At 40.6% G+C, this 21,256-nt stretch overlaps 1 protein-coding gene across 1 annotated transcript in view; it reads left to right on the forward strand.

Moving 5' to 3' along the window:
- The window catches only part of GLIS3 (GLIS family zinc finger 3), a 548,195-nt gene that overhangs the window by 39,028 nt on the left and 487,911 nt on the right, over positions 1-21,256 (forward strand). The window contains 1 exon segment of the mRNA XM_088476633.1: positions 13,479-13,944. Coding sequence (XP_088332759.1) covers positions 13,578-13,944 — 367 coding nt within the window. The 5' untranslated portion in view covers positions 13,479-13,577.

The raw sequence follows: 21,256 nt of genomic DNA on the forward strand, positions 1-21,256 counted from the left end.
ATAAAATGTCCCCAGACAATAGTTGCCAATGATTTGGGTATGAAGAAATGAAATGTGCTCAGAGGGGGCAGCTGTATTTTTAGTCAGAGCTTCATTATTATGATATATCCAGTCACAGGCATTAACTGCACTCTGAAAGGGCACTCACTGACAGTCATCCATTTATTGGCTGTCAGTGAGTGCCCTTTCAAAGTGCAGTTAATAATGTCTGTGACTCAGCACCCAGCCCCAGCCACCATCACTGTGTATGAGTCTCATTGGCCGCTTACAATTATATTTGAGGCCACTATGGGGGGAGAAAAGGACACCATAGCTGTGCTGATGTCCCTGATCAGTGCAGCGCTGCTGGTCAGTGCAGTGCTGCTGTTAACAGGTTCCGCTCTGCTCTGCCCACCACTACGCCCAAGCACACTCCGTGTGCGCACTCACCGCTCACTAGCCGGCCACCGCTACCAACAACCCCGCGGTGGCCGGCCTTGAACTATCATGGCATTACGCGTTGTGAAGTCATGACATCCCCCCTGAGTCGGACAGTCCGGTTTTGCGCATGCGCAATCAATAGATTTAAAGAATCCGGGAGTTCAGGTAATGTTTGCGGGGCAGTGGGAGGCTTTATTAAAAACTGGGAGACTCTCGCTAAAATCGGGAGGGTAGGCAACCTTGGTCTGAAGTCATGGCCAGAAGCAGCATGGATGGGAGAGAGGAGGGGAGGAGCAGCAGCTACAGCCAGTGGCAGAGTTTAAGGTAAGTGGGAGGGAGGACACTATTGTCTGTATGTATATATGTGACTAAATGTGTGACTGTATGTATGTGTATGTGTGACTGTAACTATTTATATCATACTTGCCGACATTATATATCACCTCCCCGGGAGAAGCCTGGGAAGGAGATTCTATGATTACTTTGGGGGGCGGGGCTGGAGTGTATACGTAATTAGGCCACGCCCCACCACAGGGAAACGAAAATTCCAGGTAAAATCTCACCATCCTGCCCACTTCACTAGGAAGTGGGTGGGATGCGTGAGATATGCCTACTCTTCCAGGGGGTTACCAATAAAACCGGGAGCCTCCTGCGATTTTTGGGAGACTAGGCATGTATGATGTATATATGTATGTATATATGTGTGTGACAGTATGTATGTTTCTAAGTGTGTGACTGCATATGTGTGTAACAGTGTATGAGTGAATGTATGAGTATAAGTGTATCTATGTGTACTTTACATACTTGCCGACATTATAAATCCCCTCCCCGGGAGATGGCCCAGAGAGGAGATTCTATGACATCTTCTGGAGGCGGGGCTGGACTGTATACATCATTAGGCCCCACCCCACCACCGGAAAAAGGCTGTGATTCGTCAGTCCGCGAGCAGGTGCTAGATAGCAGCAAGGGCAGTACTGGGGGCAAGAAGTGGGTTAGGGGCAGGCAATATTGGGGGCATGGGGGTAGGGAGGGGGTCAGGATAGCATATGTAAGTGTATATGTGTGTGACTATATATGTATGTGTATAAATGTGGCTGTGTACAACAGTAAATTTGTAAGTGTATATGTGTGTGACCATATATGTATGTGTATAAGTGTGGCTACATGTACAACTTTACATATGTAAGTGTATATGTGTGTGACTATACGTATGTGTATAAGTGTGGCTATGTGTACAACAGTACGTATGTAAGTGTATGTGTGTGTGACTATATATGCATGTGTATAAGTGTGGCTATGTGTATAAAAGTGCATATGTAAGTGTATATGTGTGACTCTATATGTATGTATATAAGTGTGGCTACGTGTACGTGTGTAAGTGTTTCTATGTGTGTAACAGTACGTATGTAAGTGTATATGTGTGTGACCATATATGTACATGCATGTGTATAAGTGTTGCTATGTCTATAACAGTGCGTATGTAAGTGTATGTGTGTGTAACTATATATGTATGTGTATAAGTGTGACTACGTGTGCAAAAGTATGTATGTAAGTGTATATGTGTGTGACTATATATGTATGTGTATAAGTGTGGCTACGGGTACAACAGTACATATGTAAGTGTATATGTGTGTGATTATAAGTATGTGTATAAGTGTGGCTATGTGTACAACAGTACATATGTAAGTGTATATGTGTGTGACTATAAGTATGTGTATAAGAGTGGCTATGTGTACAACAGTACGTATGTAAGTGTATATGTGTGTGACTATAAATGTACAGTATGTGTATAAGTGTGGCTATGTGTACAACAGTACGTATGTAAGTGTATATGTGAGTGACTATATATGTATGTGTATAAATATGTGGCTATGTGTACAACAGTGCATATTTGAGTGCATGTGTTTGTGACTACATATGTATGTGTATAAGTGTGGTATACTTACTGACTTTTAGCTCCCTCGTTCCGGGAAGGAGCTGTCGGGCTTCCACTGCGGTGGGGGAGTGTCGCTGCAAAAGGGGAGGGGTGTGACAGCATGATTGCATCATCGTGGCCCGGCCCCCTCTTCACAGTGCCGGTATTAACGGTAATGTCAAGCAGGGGGCGGGGCCACAATGACGCGACTCAGCGCGTGGACGTGGGGGGTGGACGAGTTGCCGTGGGCCGGGAGGCCTGCCTTCCTTTCCGGGGTGCCGGGAGTGGCGCCCGATTTTCGGGAGGCTCCCGGCTGAATCAGGAGGGTAGGCAAGTATGATGTGTAAAACAGTACATATGCAGTATATGTGTGCATACCCCCCCCCAACCATCACGTCTGAGGTGCGAAAGTCCTGTTTTTTGGGTGCTGTCCCACCTGTGGGCTGGAAGAAAGGTAGGGAGGGCGGCCTAACATCTAGGAAAGTGATGTGTATTCCCCCAGCGTGAAATGAAATGGGGACATGCTATGTGCTCATGCCCCATTTTCATTAGGCTGCCCAAGGCTTCCACACGAGGAATTGATCCCCGTGTCCCAAATGTTGCCCTTTAGAGCCCCCAATGCCTTAATCCAGCTCTGAGCTCCAGAGCTTGCTACATCCTGCCCACAGTATAAATACAGTCTGAACTTGTATGAGAGAATTGATGCTATAATTCTGCGGGGGCACTTTTATAATTATGTAGGGTGTTTGCTGGCATAATCACATTCAGTGCACCAATATTTTCAGTGCTTGTGCACAGGGCCGTAGCTAGGGTAGTGCGGCCGGTGCCATTGCACAGGGCACCACAGGTCAGGGGGCGCTGTTCAGGCCTGTCAATTTTCTGTTTGTTATCATTTTCACTTGTAGCTTCCTCTTATTTCATCCCCAGCATCTCCTGGCCTCCCCTATCTCTTCCCTGGCCCTTCCCCATGAGGCCATTCCCCTTTTTTGGGTGCATTATGTCCCTTTGAAAAATGAGGGAGGCACCAATGCTCTTTCTGGCACAGGGCACTAAAAAGTCTAGTTACGGCTCTGCTTGTGCATTACTGGTACAATTATTTGGCTTGTTTAAAACCTTGTCCTTGTCTAGAGGCCCATTTACTATTAAGTGGAAATAGGGATAGTTTTTTTAATTAGTACTTATAACAGTGATATAAAATCTCCTAATGCCATACTCTGCACTCACCTAATTACACTCCAAACTGTATTCCATTTAATATCAGAGAATGTTGGTTCCAAGATATTGGGCCAAATGTAATAGAGTGAGAGTTTAGAAAATGTGACAGTCTAGCAGTAATCTCTCACATTAGTTGAGTTTTCTCTTCAACATGGGAACATGGGTTGAGTTTTCTCTTCAACATGGGAAAACATCTGGATGAGAGTTTAAATCGTTGAGTTTTTTGAGTCTAAAAACACGAGTTTACATGTACCCGGTTTAAAAAGTGCGAGAGTTTACTGTTAAACTCTCACATTTACTAAACTCTCACCTTATCAGATTTGGCAATTGTATTAAATTGTTTAGATAGCTAATTCTGTCAAAGTATTCCCTGCTGGCCAGTGCATACAGTACGCTGACTCACAAAAACATGAGAACTCATCTGCCGCTAGAAATTACATAGATTTTATACACAAACTATGTTTTTTTTCATGGATTGAGGTCTGCTAGCTCATAAACTTAAAGAGACAGGAGCGCCCCTAAGCATATCAATTAACGGGCTCCTGGGGAATTAACTTTCAATAATTGGGTCACATATGGGAAAATGAGGTGTAAGAGACAATGTGACCACAACTTTTTATTATAAACAATAGACTTTAATCCATGGCACCCCACCATCTGTGGTGCCTGAGGTATGTGACCACACCATTTAATAATAAAAAAAAATTCATACATGCTATGCATTCATCTAATTACACTACTCTATATAAATATATGTGTTCCTTTTATTGAGATAAACATTTTTCTTCTGTTCATTTTCTGCTGTCACCATCCTGAGATGGCAAGTGCATTGCAGCGGTACATGTAGCTATGTGATTCTGGTTAAATAGATTTTCCCATGCAAAGCATCTCTGTGCTAGAATGATGTTGAATGGCAATAAAGATAAATAGTCCCATCAGACTTAACTATTTATCTCTGACATAATTTTGCGTGACACTGCTTACATAATCATGTGCAGCAACTGAGGGTTATTCATAATTCTATCACTATTGGAAGCCCCATTTTTAAAAAATCTCTTTACAAATCCTTCATTGTAAAAACAGGACTTGGACTGAAGCAAGTATCTTATTGCTTTTGTTGCCAATTCCCTGGTGTTTATAGGATAAGATAGATTAATATTTAATAGGATTCTGTAGACTGTGGGTGGGAATCGGTATGTAACAGTAGGCTGTCGGGATGCCTACTGTCAAAATACTAACAGCGGCATCTCGATGGTTGGTATCCCGACAGGGGTTGGGTAAGAATACTTACCCTTCCTGCTTCTCCCCTAACCCTCCCTTCTTGTAGCATAACCCTAACCCTCCCCACACGCACCCTAACCCTCCCCCCTTAGTGCCTAACCCTAACCCCCCTAGTGGTACCTAGCCCTAACCGTACTCCCTAGGGGTGCCAAACCTTAACCTCCCACCAACAAAAACGCTAACCCCGCTATGCTACCTAAACCTAACTCTCCCACCCGGGGCTAACCGTAAGGGCGCCTTGGACTTACCTGGTTCAGGCAGCCGTCCTTCTGTATTCCGGCGTTGGGATTAAGATAGGCGTCTGTATTTCGATGCATATCTTAAGTCCCTTGTTGGGCTTCCCCCGTCGGAATTTAGATATGTGATATTGGATCATTTTCTTCATTAAAAAAATTAGCATATCTAAATTTTTGTCTCATTTGTTTGATTTGGTTCTCTTTATCTACTTTTAAGACTTGTGTGAAAATCTGAGATAGTATTAGGCCAAATTTCAGCAGAAATATAGAAAATTCTGAAGGGTTCACAAACTTTCACGCACCACTGTACCTTTCCATTCAAAGTCTTCTTGACCAATTTGTTGCTCACTTTAGTCCTGGGTCCTCATCATTCAGGCATCCATGGTTTTAGCAAACTACTGAATACAATGACTTGCTCCTTACAGGGCACTGGCGCAAATGACTAATTAGGGACGTATCGCTTTTATTTATACCATGGAATTTGTTTCTTGATCAGTGGTCAGATTATAGGAATTTCCCATTGTAACATAGTCAGTGTATTTGAAACTGTTTGTGTATCTTACACTATTTACATGATGAACAATAGACATTACGTAATATAGATAGTTGCAGGAGTCTTAATACACATGCAGCTCTGCATTTTATGCTAATTACATATATGTTATGGATGCAATTTATGCCTATGTTTTTGGCCTAAATTGCATCCAAATCTACATGAGCCCCAGTAGTGAATTTCCTATTAGGCACAGGATGCACTTGCCTAGTCACTTGTTGGGGGGTGGCACTTGGACGCTTGTTTTAGTACTGTCAGTCTAAATTTTATCAGTAAGTACAAAATATCTTCACTATACCATACCATACACCATCTGCAGTGGAGTGTGGATGTGTACGACATGCACTGACTGTTCTTGTCAGCTGTTCTACTTATTACATTTATAAATAATTAAAACTAAAATGAAAAATCATAGCTCATGGCTTGTTTTATTATAGATCATCAAATTCACATAATCAAACAATGAAAATCATATAATTGGACAGAGGGATACGGCCATTACTTTTGTACCTAGGGGCACCCTGATCCCTAAATATGATCCTGATAAGTCCCATGGTAGTAACTTTACAGCTACTGTTTCCATTGGACACTGGTAGACAGAATTCCCTGACAGTATACTTTTGAAGTGACATAATGTTATTGCATCGAGTATATTTATCCCAAACTATGGAGAAACTTTTGTACAAGCAAACGCCATTAAAAAATTGGTTTGAATTAGGATTACATTTTTTTTAGTTTTAAAATAATGTTTCCAGACATAAGGAAAATAACAAGTATATGGAACGGGTATGGTAGCCTGGCAGTCAGGATGCTTGCTGTCAATATACTGACAGCGGCATCCCAATGCTCAGGATCCCGACAAGGGTCGGGTAAGTATAGTAACCTTCCCCCATTCTCCCCCTAACCCTAACACTCTGTTCCTGCATCCTAACACTAACCCTCCCCATTAGTGCCTAAACTTAACCCTCCCCCTTTAGTGCCTAAACCTAACCTATGCCCAGAGGTGCATAGCCCCTAACCCACCCCTGAGGGTACCTCCCCCTCCCCTAGCCTAACCCTAAACACCCCCCATGATGGCTAAACCCACCCCTCACCCGCGTCTAAGACCTTACAAGCCAGCTATACTTACATCAGTATTCCGGCGACGGCATGTCACCTACTGTCGGTATTGCAGCGTCGGTCTTCTGGCCGGGTAGTGGCATTTCGGCGCCAGGATTTTGTCAGCTGGGATGCCGCATGTAGGTATATTTACTACATCCCATATAGTATGTGTGTATGTGTTTAAGTGGTAGTGAATTTAGATTGATGCTCCAATTGAGCAGGGAGTGTTAATGACTCAATATTCTCTAGATTGTGCTGCATAATATGATATAACTATCCAAATAAATTGTCACAGATAACAATTTAATGTTACCCTTTTGGGGCAGGTAACATTAATGAAGGTGTTAAGGGGTTTTTCCAATTTAAATAGTATTTTGGCCAAATTCCTCTCTTCCCTGTAATATGACTTTGAATGTATATTGCTGGAAACTGTTATCATCGCTCACATCTCTCTGGAGCAGACTAAATGTATCATAGTAGCTGTCAGTGAAAACTATTTAAAGTGGAAAAAAACTTTAATTGTATCAGTCTGAATATTTTACTTGGAGTAAGCTATGCACCTATCTTTGTTAATGCAGCTGACACTCATAACAAATGCACTAACAATGCATCTCACATTCCACAGTATCTAAATGAATGAGGGTTAAACGAGTACATTGTGGGTTAAACAGCTGGGACAGGATGAAAAGTTACGTTTAATTGGACTGAGGGTAAGGGGGATAAACAGAGAAGAGGCAGCGCCTCGATTTGAGTATTCACCTTTGCGCCCTCTACACAGGGAATACACAGAAAACGAGGCACAGTGCACAGAGAGTTTTGTGCACTGCACCCTGTTCTCATCAAATGTGGCACTAACTGCTTTACTGGGAATATTTCATCATTAATTTTAGTTCTTGTTCTTTTGGTGTGTACAGTAATTTCTGTGCACTAGCACACATTAAGGTTAATTTCGACAGGAGCCAATTACCTACCAGTATGTTATTGGATTGTGGGAGAAACCCCTCATAAATATGGAGGTAATATGCAAACTCCACAGAGATAGTACTAAAGCTGGAGTTGAATCTATGACCTCAATGCTATGAGGTAGCAATGCTAATCACTGTGTCACTCACATCTGTGCTTTTGGAGTTTCTTTGTGTATAAAGTTGTATTCTGTTATACACAAGGATAAAAGACCACTATTACAATCTACATTAGCACTTGTACACAATGGCACAACAGTGCACAGGTGTATGGTTAACAGCCAATAAATATTTACTATATTCATAGCCAAAAATAGAGTGCAATAGGAAAATACTCGGTGGACACATGGGTAAGCTATAATAAATCTGTACTACTCAGGCTCGGACTGGGCCGCCGGTGGGCCCGGCTGCTTCATCGCCACGCCCTCTATTGCTGTACTATGTACATGTGTGTATGTGTATACTAGGTATATGTATGTATGCTCTGCATGCGTATACTGTGTATATGTATTCTATGTATATGTAAACTATATATGTATATATAGGTATGAATACTAATATGTACACTATGTATATGTATGCATGCTACGTATATGTAAACTATGTATAGGTATTTTTAGGGTTGGGTACGGGATGCCGTTGCTCAGGATCCCAGCGGTCAGAATACTGACAGGGTTAGGATACCGACACCTGACAGTAGGTAGCCCTCCCGCTCTCCCTACCCTAACCTTCCCTCCCCGGTGCCTGAATGTAACCTCCCCCCCTAGTGCCTAAACCTAACCTCCCCCTCCCCGCACCCTAAACCTTACCCTCCCCCCTTAGTGCCTAACCCTCCCCCTAGTGCCTAACTCCTAACGCTAACACCCCCTAACCCTACTACTTACCTTCGGGATTCCAGTGGTCGGGATGCCGGCGCCGGGACTTAGACAAGTGTCGGGATTCTGGCTCCGGCATTCTGACCATTGGAATCCCCACGGTCAGGATATTAACCGAATACCGTATTATTACTATGTTTATGTACACTGTGGGGGGCATTATTATTATTACAGGTTGAGTCTCCCATATCCAAATATTCCGAAATACAGAATATTTTTAGCATGACTAAGAAAGTGAAACCATTGCTTTCTGATGGTTCAATGTACACAAACTTTGTTTAAAGCACAAATTATTAAAAATATAGTATAAAATTACCTTTAGGCTATGTGTATAAGGTGTATATAAAACATAAATGCATTCTGTGTTTAGATTTGTGTCCCATTCCCAAGATATTTCATTATTTTATGCAAATATTCCAAAATACGGAATATTCAGATATCCAAAATACCCCTTTGTCCCAAGCATTTTGGATATGGGAGACTCAACCTGTATTACATTTTATTTATAGGGCACCACAAGTGGTCCGCAGCGCCGTACATACAGCAAAGGGTACACAGAACATTACATTACAATACAGTAACCAACATATAAACAGAACACAAGTAACAAAATGCAACACAATTCTCCCTACACAGTACAGCTCTGAAGGTGAAGTCTGTCATAGAAGTGTTAGAGAAGAAGGCTGTGAGACAGTGGGGAGGAGGACCCTGCTCCTAGGAGCTTACAATCTAGGGGGTATTCAATTAGCCGCAGGGTTTACCCCACGACTTATTACCAGCAAATATCCCTGAGGCGCAGGGAAAGGCTATTCAATTAAATAGCCATTTTCCCGTGCCGAAAAAAAAAAATCAGGATTCAGGCGCGGAAACCCACTGATTCTACGTAAACTGCGGAATCAATGGCTTTTTTCCCCATGCGCTCCCAATTTTGTGTTTTTCCACGGACTTTACCTCCTAGCTCCATGAGCTGCATGGTTCAGTCCAACTGCGGGGGCTCGCTCACGGGGTAATCCCCGCTAATTGAATTTCTCCAGCATGGCAATTATCCATCCATATATATGTATATATGTGTATATATATATATGTATGGGATTGGGTATGGGAGACCGGCAGTCGGGATGCCGGCCGTCAAAAGGCGACAGTGGCATCCCTGTGCTGAGAATCCTGACAGGGGCTCAGTAAGTATGCTAACGCTCCCCACTTCACCCCCTAACCCTCCCTTCCTGCATCCTAACCCTCCCCCCCCACCCTAACCCTCCCTGTTGATGCCTAAACCTAACCCTCCCCCCTTAGAGCCTAAACTTAACCCGCACCCATAGTGCCTAACCCCCCCCTTGGAATGTTATGCAATGGCCAAGTCAATCCGCTGACCTGAATCTGATTAAGCATGCATTTCACTTGATGAAGACAAATCTGAAGGGATAATGCACCAAGAACAAGCAGGAACTGAAGACATTTGCAGTAGAGGCCTGTCAGAGCATCACCAGGGATGAAACCCAGCGTCTGGTGATGTCTATGCGTTCCAGACTTCAGGCTGTAATTGCCTGCAAAGGATTTGCAACAAAGTATTAAAAAGTGAAAGTTAGATTTAGGATTGTTTAGTTTGTCCCATTACTTTTGGCCCCTTAAAAAGTGGGAGGCACATATAGAAACCGCTGTAATTCCTACACCGTTCACCTTATTTGGATGTAATTACCCTCAAATTAAATCTGAAAGTCTGCAGTTAAAGTACATCTTATTTGTTTAATTTCAAAGCCATTGTGGTGGTGAATAGAGGCCAAAATATGAAAATTCTGTCAATGTCCCAATATTTATGCACCTGACTGTATACATACATATAAACTATGTGTATTATTGCTATCCTAAAGGGGTCATCGATTATTGATATTTTAATTAAAAGGGGCATGGATTATTGCTAATCTAATAAAAGGGTAACAGTTTATTGAAATAATAATAATGTGGGATGACCACTGACCACACCCCTACTCTTAATGGCCACACCTACCCAAGGCTGGTCACGCCCCTTCACTGGGACCCTGCCATTGCATTCCCTTGTGGGCCCTTCATGCCCCAGTCCAATACATTTACATGTGTTATTTACCAGTCATTGTCCAACAACATATTAACATAAGGTGATATTGTCACTTCACTTCATCTATGTGTATATGTTATTAATGAGTGGATCGAATCACAAATACATGTGTTAGCAGTGTTAATGTCACTGTTGACAGGCTGATGACTTACTATGTTAATACCAAAAATTGTACAAGTGGTCCATATTATAGTCTCCAAACCTAGACAGGGTTTCGGGCAGCACGACAAGTGCAGGATGGAAAATAAAGTTTAGATAACGTTTAACTGTTAATTTCTGAGTAACATGGTATATTTATGCTGCCTTGTGGCTCTGTACTATATCTTTATGGAAATGTTTTGCATATATTTAAAATATACCATAGCAAAAATAATATTTTAAGCAAACAGCAGCTTATATGATGCCCTGGAGCTGAACAGAAACAGAAAGCTTTGGCAGACTGAAATCAGATATAGTTTTCTTCTGTAGTATTAAGTGGTGCCTATTTCTGTCAATCATCAATCATAGTGATGACATGTAAACTATACTATCTCATTTATGTCACATTTACTATTTTTCTTTATAATGCATTGCACACAGTGTTGTTTTAGGGATAAATGACAGATGCTTTAGTTGAAGCAACTGAATGTCAAATAAACACTGTAAACTAGGATGTTAATTTGCTCTGGATCACTCCAATAAAGACCAGGCATAAAGAATGAACTGCACAGCTCGGTCTCCCCACACATGGCAGGAATTCCTTCAAGTATCTTCATACCAACTGCCTTGGGTTTATGTGCAAGATCTGAATCATAATGTAGCAACTACAAAATATAATGCAGAAACAATTGTAAATATTGTTAGTGTCATTGGATTCCGAATCTAGCTGTCTATAGTCCTGATATTTTCTTTTGGTAGAAAAAATCAATTGTTTGCTACCAGTGTTTGATCACATGCATTTATAGTGGTTGTATACATTGTAATGCTACAATGAAAAAAAAACCCAATATGATAATATAATAAAATAGTTATGTTTACTAATCTACAAAACAAAAGAAGAGCAGAAAACACTACCTATGTACAAATTCCGACAATATCCTGTTAATGCTTGGTATCAAATAATATTTAACTTGTAATAATGCTAATAATAATTAGAATTTGATTACGTAGCTCTCACTCCAGTAGGTCTCTAATATAGCATTAAAAAAAATTAAAAAGTGAAATATAGAGCCTCTAAGATTGATTGCAAGGCAACTGAGTGGTAACCAGTTTTCATGTGTAAAAAAACAATTAGCATATGAGTGGAGCACTAGAATATAAATTGATTCAGTGTAAAAATAATTCAACATAATTTTTAATGTGCATGCCAACACTAACATGTAGTACTGATATTTAATGCATTCATATATTCAGCCAGTGTCATACATATGATTTGCTTAGTTTGCATGTATCAAAATTGTATGTCCAGAGAAATATATCCTGCAAATAGGATGGACAGAAAATATGATTGCACATATTCTTTTACCATAAGACGTGAAATATTCAAAAGAGTGTCATCCCAAATCTCAAAGAAGCACATAAATAATGGACATCTGCACAGAGATAGAGTGCATAAGATATAATTATCAAAAGGCATACATTTTCTGCTGTCCTACTACTATTAGATAAATACACCACAAATAGTACTAATGGTGATAAGCTATACAAGTTACTGGCATCTCATCAAAGGATCAGGGGCAGACCACTAACCGTGGCTAAGGGATCTGACTTCTCATCCACAATACTGGAGGGACCTGGTAGCTATTCACTATTTTAATTTTAAATACTGGCTGAAAGAGATTTCTTAAGATAAAACAATTAAACAAGGGGGTAATTATATTACATTATAGAGCCTAGTTCTGTGTATATATACAAATGCCTCCCAAATACTCTGATCAAAAAGTATTCCAAATATAGAATTTTGGTTTTAGAGATACTCTACATTTGTCCGTTGTGAATAGCCCTCAGTGTGCTATGTTTGGGTCACACAGAATACCACCAATCTTTGTAGAAATCAATACATGAATTTTAGTATTTTCTGTGGCACAACAAAACAAGAAAAGTACTTGAAACAGTGTGATGCAAGGTATCTATTAATGCATTTATTTATCTAGGTAGAATTTGTCTTGTACTAGTTTCTTTAAACGATCAAGAATGCTGATGCAATTGTGTTTGTTTGTTTCTTTAATTTCTAATAACATTGCAAGCATCCCAAAATGCTGTAAGGGAACCTTTTGTGAAGATGGAATTTAACAGTTCTTTATAGTACTAAAACTATTAAAAATGGCATACATACTGACCAATACATCTTAACAGATGAAAGTAATGTATTGTTTGCACATTATTAAAGTCTTTTTTTTCTTTTAAAATACCAGGCAGAGCATAGTATAAACAAGAAATCATATGTACCAATAGACTTTATAAGATTGATTGCACCGTCTTAAATTAATGGAGATATATTGACAAAACAAGACAATGATGGATGAAGTATATTGATTACCAGAGAATGTGTTATGTGGAGGAAAGTGCACTTGAAATGCAAAGTAAAGCTATGCATGGCATGTTTTTCCAGAATTCTTACATTCCTTTTTTAATGAAAATGCTTCCGTTTTGAAAGGGCTTTTATACACTTTATAATATATATTCTTAATACATTCCTACTGCACCGAGTGTTCATAACGTTCTTCAGTGTTCCGTATTGTACAGCTGTGTACCAAAATTCAGTCCTCTACTTGTTACATGTTCACATTCTGTTATTTGTATAGCATTAAAAATTATATAGTCTCTTTTGTGTCTCTTTCTCCTGTTAGGCATCATTTAATATGGAATACCAAAAGGAAATACGTCATTGATCTGGAAATTATCCCTGGATAAAAAAATTAGAGGAATCTGAGATCAAGTCAAGCAAAATGAATGGAAGGAACTGCAATATGAATCACAGGGCTACTGGGACCCCCCATGGACCAGGAATGATCAGTGGGCAGCAGATTCCACCGATTAGAGTACATACAGGAACCCCTTCCCCATCTTCTAATAGTGCCACACCCAGTCCTGCTAATGGAAACCTATATTTAAAAATGTCTCTGGGAGGTGGAGTAGCTCCACAAAGCAACGAGAATACCATTCACTTACCTGCTTTAAGTCCAAGGAGACAAGTCATAACAAATGGGAAACCTGTATTCCAAGTGCCACAGCCACCGATTATGCAGCCATCTTCTTCATCCAAGCAAAAACAGCAGGATTATGGGCCTCCATTTTCTGCAAGCTATGTTAAAGGTTAGTACTGGAAAAAGATTAACTAATAGTTTAGAAAATCACATTAAATAGTTGACACTTTAATGTCACAGTAAAAGAAAAACTATGAAGTGGTTTTCTGGACAATGAAAACCCCAATGGAGCTTCATTTTCCATATGCTGTCACTGGGCATGCTCAGTAGAGGGGACTTTGGAAGCATATGGAATTATTCAGCATTGATGTTTCTTTTCATATTATATATGATATAGAACAGTTTGAGTACCAGTCATGTGACCAACCTAAAGGGGAAACCTTGGAGAGAGATAAAATACCAACCAATCAGCTTCTGGTATTTTTCAAACACACCCTGTAATATGACAGTTAGAAGCTGGTTTATTAGTACTTTATCTCTCTCCATGGTTTGATACATTTCCCCCCTTGTCTGATGTATGAGTGAATTAGGTCAGCATGTGATGAGTACAGGCCGATGTGTGAGGCTGATAATGTGGGAACGTTGATGCTGGTATATTGTTGTGCACATATTGCTGGAACAATAAAGTTGTTATACCCCAGGGTCACAGACTGGTATGTGTAAGTGTGGGCACTTATATACTGTGGAAGTACTGGCACTCGTATATGGTGGTGAACCTAGTTGGCTATCTGGATGTATTAGGCCTGATTCCGGATCACAAGCAAAGCAGCCACAAGTACGGACAGCCATGCAGCCAGAGGTACTACCTTATGCTAATGAGAGTATCCATACAGCTTCATGCGCATAGTTGCACCTCACATTGTTTTTCCATCTGCAGCTGCAACCATCATCATTAATATAATATTTTTTTTTCAAATAATTTATATTTTTTGCATAATTAATATCGGCACATACACCTACCCAGTGTTGGACTGGGGCACGAAAGGCCACCGAGGGAATGCAGTGGTAGGGGCCCATGCTATGGGGGTGTGGACATCCACCAGAGAGGGTGTGGCCAGCCACCACAGACACTTGGCTATCCAATCTGCAAATCTTGGTTTAGTTTCCATAGAAGGGAACCAAGCCCCCATGTTGATCAGTGGTCCTACCCCACCAGGTAACTGACCATCTAACAGAGTAACAATTTATCATTTGAAGTCTTGAGCCTGATACCTAGACAGTGGGGCCCACCATGGATTTCCCTTGTCCCCCTGTTGGCTAGTCCAACCCTGCACCTACCCCATGCTAGGTGCAAGACAGCCATCTGAAACAGGCATCCCTTTGTCATACGCATGCCTCATAAAAGCACAGAAGTCTGACTACACACCCATGACACTCCCATAAAATAGATCTCTTGTGTGTGTTCATAATATAGCCACCCAGCTGAGACTCAGAAATGCCCATTTCACAAACAGAACCGGATACACATGGATCTTACATGGAGGCGCGTATACATGTTGCCCACTATGCACCAGGCCCATTTTGTTGTAACATATATTTTTCTTTCTACCATTATTCCCTTTTTCACCACCAATTCTTTCTTAGAAAATTGTTGGCTCTATTAACATAATTTGGGGGTTTCCCTAAATGTCTTGTTTTCCATAGAAAAGTAACTTTACAGGATAAATCAATTCTGACTCCTTAGTGTTGGAAATATTCAGCGTCAGACAAAGGTTTGATGTAGTCCAGATTTTTTTTCTCTTTCATCTAATATAACAGAAATATTTGAAATGTAAAAATGCCTCAGGAAAAAGCAGGCAGCCAGTCTGTAATTCATAGCACCAGTGGTCGCACCAAAGGAGAATTTAGGAAATGATGGAATTTTGAAGACACATATTTAAAAAAAGAGGGAGAGCGTACAGCAGTGATGTGCGGTGAGGTGAGCCAGGTGAGGCAGGTGAGGCAGAGCCTTTCCTGTCATACTTAGGTATACTCCAAAGTTTTTACTATAAAAATTATAAGAAAAATAAAAAAAATATATAAATATCCTCTTTGTATTATACTAATCATTTTTATAGTCACAACTCTGGAGTAAAACGTGAATTGCAGGTGAGGCACTGCCTCCCCTGTCTACCCTATCCACACATCCCTGATCAAAGCACACCAAATTTCCAGCACTATATACTGCTGCACCTTTGTATAATGCCCACATGTACCCTCTGCATCATATATGTATCTGTAAATCTGGCTCAGATACTAGCCAGTACCTCCCCAGCCATTTACTTCATGTCACTGGGTATAGTGTTTTAGTTGTTATCTGTTTTGAAATAATTTGAATAAAAATATTATGACTAAGGTGGAGTGTAAGTGCATCATTTAGCAGTGCAGCTTCAGTAAGTGGCACAATTACACAATGTGCATTACGTGTCATTTTACTTTGGGATGTTCACAGTATATAAATGTTCTAATTGCTTTTGGATGAGCTGCAGGTGATTTCCATTATCCTCTTTTGAGTTCATGGATTTAATATGATATACAAAGAATGTTAAGTATGGATATAGAATTCTCTTGAGATCACAAAACTCAGAGCAAATCTGCTATTCTAGGATAAAATGTTCTGGAAATTGTGTCCCTTCGCTGAAAACATTAAGAAATTGTAAAAAAGATAAAATTGTTGGCATAAAATTATACTGCTAAACTTATCATAATTGATTTCCAGTGACAGTGTGTTTTGTAATGTTATACCAATGCCTGTAATTTATTTTCAAGGAGGACATTTGAACATGTGACATTATTTCAGTGATTCTTGAGCTAAATTGAAATGAACCTCTCTCTTGTCCATCCATGATAAGAATTATTGAGGAAAACTCATCTCCATTTATTGGCACACATACATGAGACTCCGAAAGAAAGATTTTCTACGGTTCTCAGAAATTGCATTGTACCATGAAGGAGTGGGTGAAGACCATTATATAAATTGTAGTATGAATTAAATCATCCTAATCTGATAGAATAAAAAAATTAAAGCATACAGGTGGAAGCAGGGGTGCCCGCGGGGGAGGGAGTACTGATTATCGGGCCCGGGCTCCTGGGGGGGCAACACACGCTGCTGTGTGCTGGGCTGCAGTGGGAGACTGCTCCGTCAGCCGCAGCTGTCTTCAATGCCTGTGGTGGGGAGCGATCAGGGCCGGCGTGAGGCATGTTTCGACCAGTGCGGTCGAACAGGGTCACACCCCTCCCAACCATCCCGATTTTCAGCGGGACAGTCCCGTTTTTCGCCGAAGTGTCCCGCCGGTGGGCGGGAGGTTGGGCACCCCCACAGCTGCAGCTCAGCAGTGGTGTTGGCCCCGGAGAAGAGGAATGGATGCCGCGTGCATGCATGGATGATGCCTGACGTTAAATGCGAGGAGTACCATACGGGCACGCCCCCAATAAGCGTCATGTAGGGGACGTGGCCTATGGTAATTAGGTCACGCACCCTTTTCGGACGCACCTCTGGGTGAAAGATATAACAATGACATCTGAAATGCACAATGTTGCACATAGCTCATTAAAAGTATGGCCGTGCTACATAAGTTAATTTTGAAAGGAAAGTGATGCTTCAATTTATAAAAATTAGTGCATAGTCTACTGTTAAGAATGCAACTTGCAGTAGTCCTCAGTATACAGTACACCACATATGATTTACGCTTGCAGTATTGGTGCATATCTACTGTGTGATGTAATAGAATTCAGCATCACTGTTCTATACTACTGTTATTGTTTCAGAGACAAATAAACCATACAGTACTTGCTGATATCCTGGCTGCCCCTTCCGGGAGGGAGCAGCCAGATCGGCTTAGCAGGGGGCTGGCAAAAGGGGCATGGCCAGATACATTACACGCCCTTTAGGGGCAGAGCAAAATACTTTCATAATTTTGGCCCCGCCCCCACTACACAATGCCAAGATTTCTGGCATTGTGGTGCAGGGGGCAGGGTCATGATGACGCGATTCAGCGAGAATCGCGTCATCAGTCCCCCCGCTGCGGGTGTTTGGGGCTACATTGCAGGGGGGACTGGAGGGACCAGGAGGCTTGCCTACTTTTCTGGGGGGCCGGGAGTGGCACCAGATTTTCTGGAGGCTCCCGGCCAAATTGGGAGAGTAGGCATGTATGAGATTACGTGTTATTTCAGCTGGCAATTAAACCCATACTTGCTAGCCGCTGTTGGCAACAGAAATCTTGGGGCCGGTACACTTATATCTCTGGGGCCCCCAACCCCCCCCAATACCCTTCCTTAACCCCTCCTCCAAACACACATGCTGGGTCCACACACACTCAATTATTACAGATAGAGAAATGCAAACACACTGTACACAGACATATATATATCAAACAAAACAATAGTCAATTATGCGCACATTGGAGTCCTCTGTATAATCCAGATTATGGATATATAATTATATAGTATTGCTCAATCAAAAAAACTCCTTACCACTGCAGTAGAAAAGTTTTGAAACAAATGGATACAGGAGAGCGCACTCAGTAATAAGGTAAAACACACTCTTTACTTGTGTAAATATGCACATACATTAAAGTTTCAAACAGCAAACATGAAATTTCAGCGGTCATCCAATCACTGGCAAATAATAGCAGCTCCAGCAATGAGACCTCTTCCACGAGTAACGCCGGCTCTGGACACAGGCAGATCTCGTCACAGCATCCACGTCACAAGCCATGCATCAACATGCTTCGTCATTCAATAACTTCATCAAGAGGTGTACATATACACACATATATCACCATACATATACACACACATATACATACATATACACATACATATATATATATATATATTTATGTATAAATATATATCTATATACTGTATATATATATATACTGTATATATATATACTGTATATATTTATATATATATATAAACACAATATAGTCACCAGAGCGCACAAAAATAAGAGGACATAAAGTGAAGATCCAATCTAGTAGGTAGTACCCCTAAAATAATAGTGTACACCATAGCAAAATATTCAATAGATAATCAACAGTAAAAGTTCTTGCAGTTGATCGCCGTGGTCACAATGAGCTGGATTAGTTGTTATATATATCCAAGATGTATTTTTCACAAAGGTCTTCTCACTCCCATGTGACACTCGTGCATATGAAAAAGAGGAGAAAAAGAGGACCTTCCTAGTGTATTACCATTTATTAAAGTAAAACATTCAACTTCAGGATAAGAATATATCCACCAACATATAATAAAAGTGAAGGCGTACCAGAAAGTGGGGGTGTAAACAGAATACACCAAAAATGCTATAGGAGTCCTTCCTAAGAATAGGAACAGGAAATCCAAAAACGACCTGTAGTGTCTCTGAAGAAGTTCCACTTCCTGGATCCAACCTTAGACTGGAACACCAACGCGTTTCAACTATGGATTTGGTCTTTTTCAAGGTGTAAAGGTGGTGGAGTAAGGTCCATATATATACCCTCCCTAGGTATCTCATTGGTTAATCCCACATTGGTTAAAACATAAACAAATATATATAGAAGAATGACAGAATCCGCATGATTGATACAGTTATATAAATAGCTTAAACATATGTGCATAGAGAACATAAAAACTTAGAGAACCATAAAAAATAATACATAACGCTGAATTGGAACGCGGAAGTGTCTTACTTCTGGTTGGTGGTGACACTTCCTGTCCGCGTAAAGCGGATGGCCTCCATTGAAGAAGACACGCAAAAAACTCAGTCACATCCGGTCCGGAGTGGCACGCAAACGTCACTTCCGGCACCGGACGGACTGAGCCCATATCTCCTCCGAGGTCTCCACATTCAGAGAACCTAATCCCCGCTATTACCCCCGCAGTGGGCGGTACTAGCATAATGATACTGTCGCATTGTCACATCCGGGGGGTTTAATAATACAGAAAAAATCTACATCTAAGAATATGGATAATGAATTTTATGAGAGATGGAATAAAATATTAGAAAACTGTTCAGTATCACTAATGGAACTGATTATACAACAAAGAAAAAAGGATTTACTAACTCTGGAAGAAATTAACCATCTAACCACAGTACTTACACCTTATAGGGAATCAGAAGATTACATTCAGAGAGAGAGAGAAATGGAAAATAGGATTGTAAGAAAAGAAAAGGAAATTATTCTCCGGAAACAGAGGAAATTTAAGAGGGACCTCAAAGATTTAGATATTAACATAAAGACCCATACTAAAACAGATCACTCTCTCCAGAATGAAGAAATGAGGATTGACACCCCTAGTAAAAAGGGATGTTTAGATTCATATGATGATGATTGCACTTGCGATATAGATGATTTAGAACAAGGATATTCTGAGGAGGTACGACGAGAAGAAAGGAATCAGAGGAGAGATCGTAGAGAACACGTCAAACCCAGAAGAGTTAGTTTTAGAAAAGATGAGTGGGAGTATCCGTCGCGTTCTAGGACAAAATATTACGGACAAAGAAAAAGTAATAAAAATGATAGATGGTTCCCCAGGTTCCAAAACCCCAACAGACGTCGTTTGAGAAGTACATCTAGGGATTCATTGTACATTAAAGACGAGTGGTATATAAATGATGGGAGAAGATCAAGAAGTCCATTACCCACCTATAATAGATTCCAATCGATGAATAACCGGGATTTTTTAGACAGGAACAGAAGGAGAAGGAATTGGAATTAATGAGAAAAGTTAGGAAACCTAAAATTAAATCTTCACGGGGCTGTAGGGGGGGTAGGACTAAAACAAATAAACTTCTTCCGACTGTTAATCCGGTGTCCACAGAAGAAGAAACATGTATGAAGGTTTTTAATTTGAGTACCCACATACTCACTAAGGACGAGAACTCTGTACTGGCAAAGGGGTTGAAGTTTGCCCCTAATAACCAACTTGATAAATTTGGCACTTATCTCGATCTACAAACATTTGTTAGGAATTTATCTATTAAGAAATATTTCCTTAGAAATAATTCAGAAGGGAGAAGTGAAAGAGAGTTATTCAAACCTAGATCGACTTTGAACCCCACTTATAATCGTGGGTGTTTTATTGACAGCTTTACTAAGGCAGTCAGTATGGATTTGGAAGGTATTGTAACTAAAAAGAAGGCATATAAAAAGATAACCTTACGTATAAGGAGAGAAAGGCCCTCAATGATCTAGGAAATAATCCAGAGATAATTATAAAACCAGCTGACAAAGGTGGTAGTATAGTGATCATGAACACCAGCAATTACAATAGAGAGGTGATGAGACAGCTAAATGATGCAGATACTTACAAGTTACTTAAAACCAATCCTAGTGAGAAAATTGAGAAATCTTTGATACATTTATTATTAAGATATAAAGACTTGGGTACAATTACTGAAAACGAAATGAAGTACATGACCATTTCGTCACCCACAATCCCAGTCTTTTATATTC

This window comes from Taudactylus pleione, unplaced genomic scaffold, assembly GCF_031769625.1.
Source record: "Taudactylus pleione unplaced genomic scaffold, aTauple2 ptg000190l, whole genome shotgun sequence".
Lineage (NCBI taxonomy): Eukaryota > Metazoa > Chordata > Amphibia > Anura > Myobatrachidae > Taudactylus > Taudactylus pleione.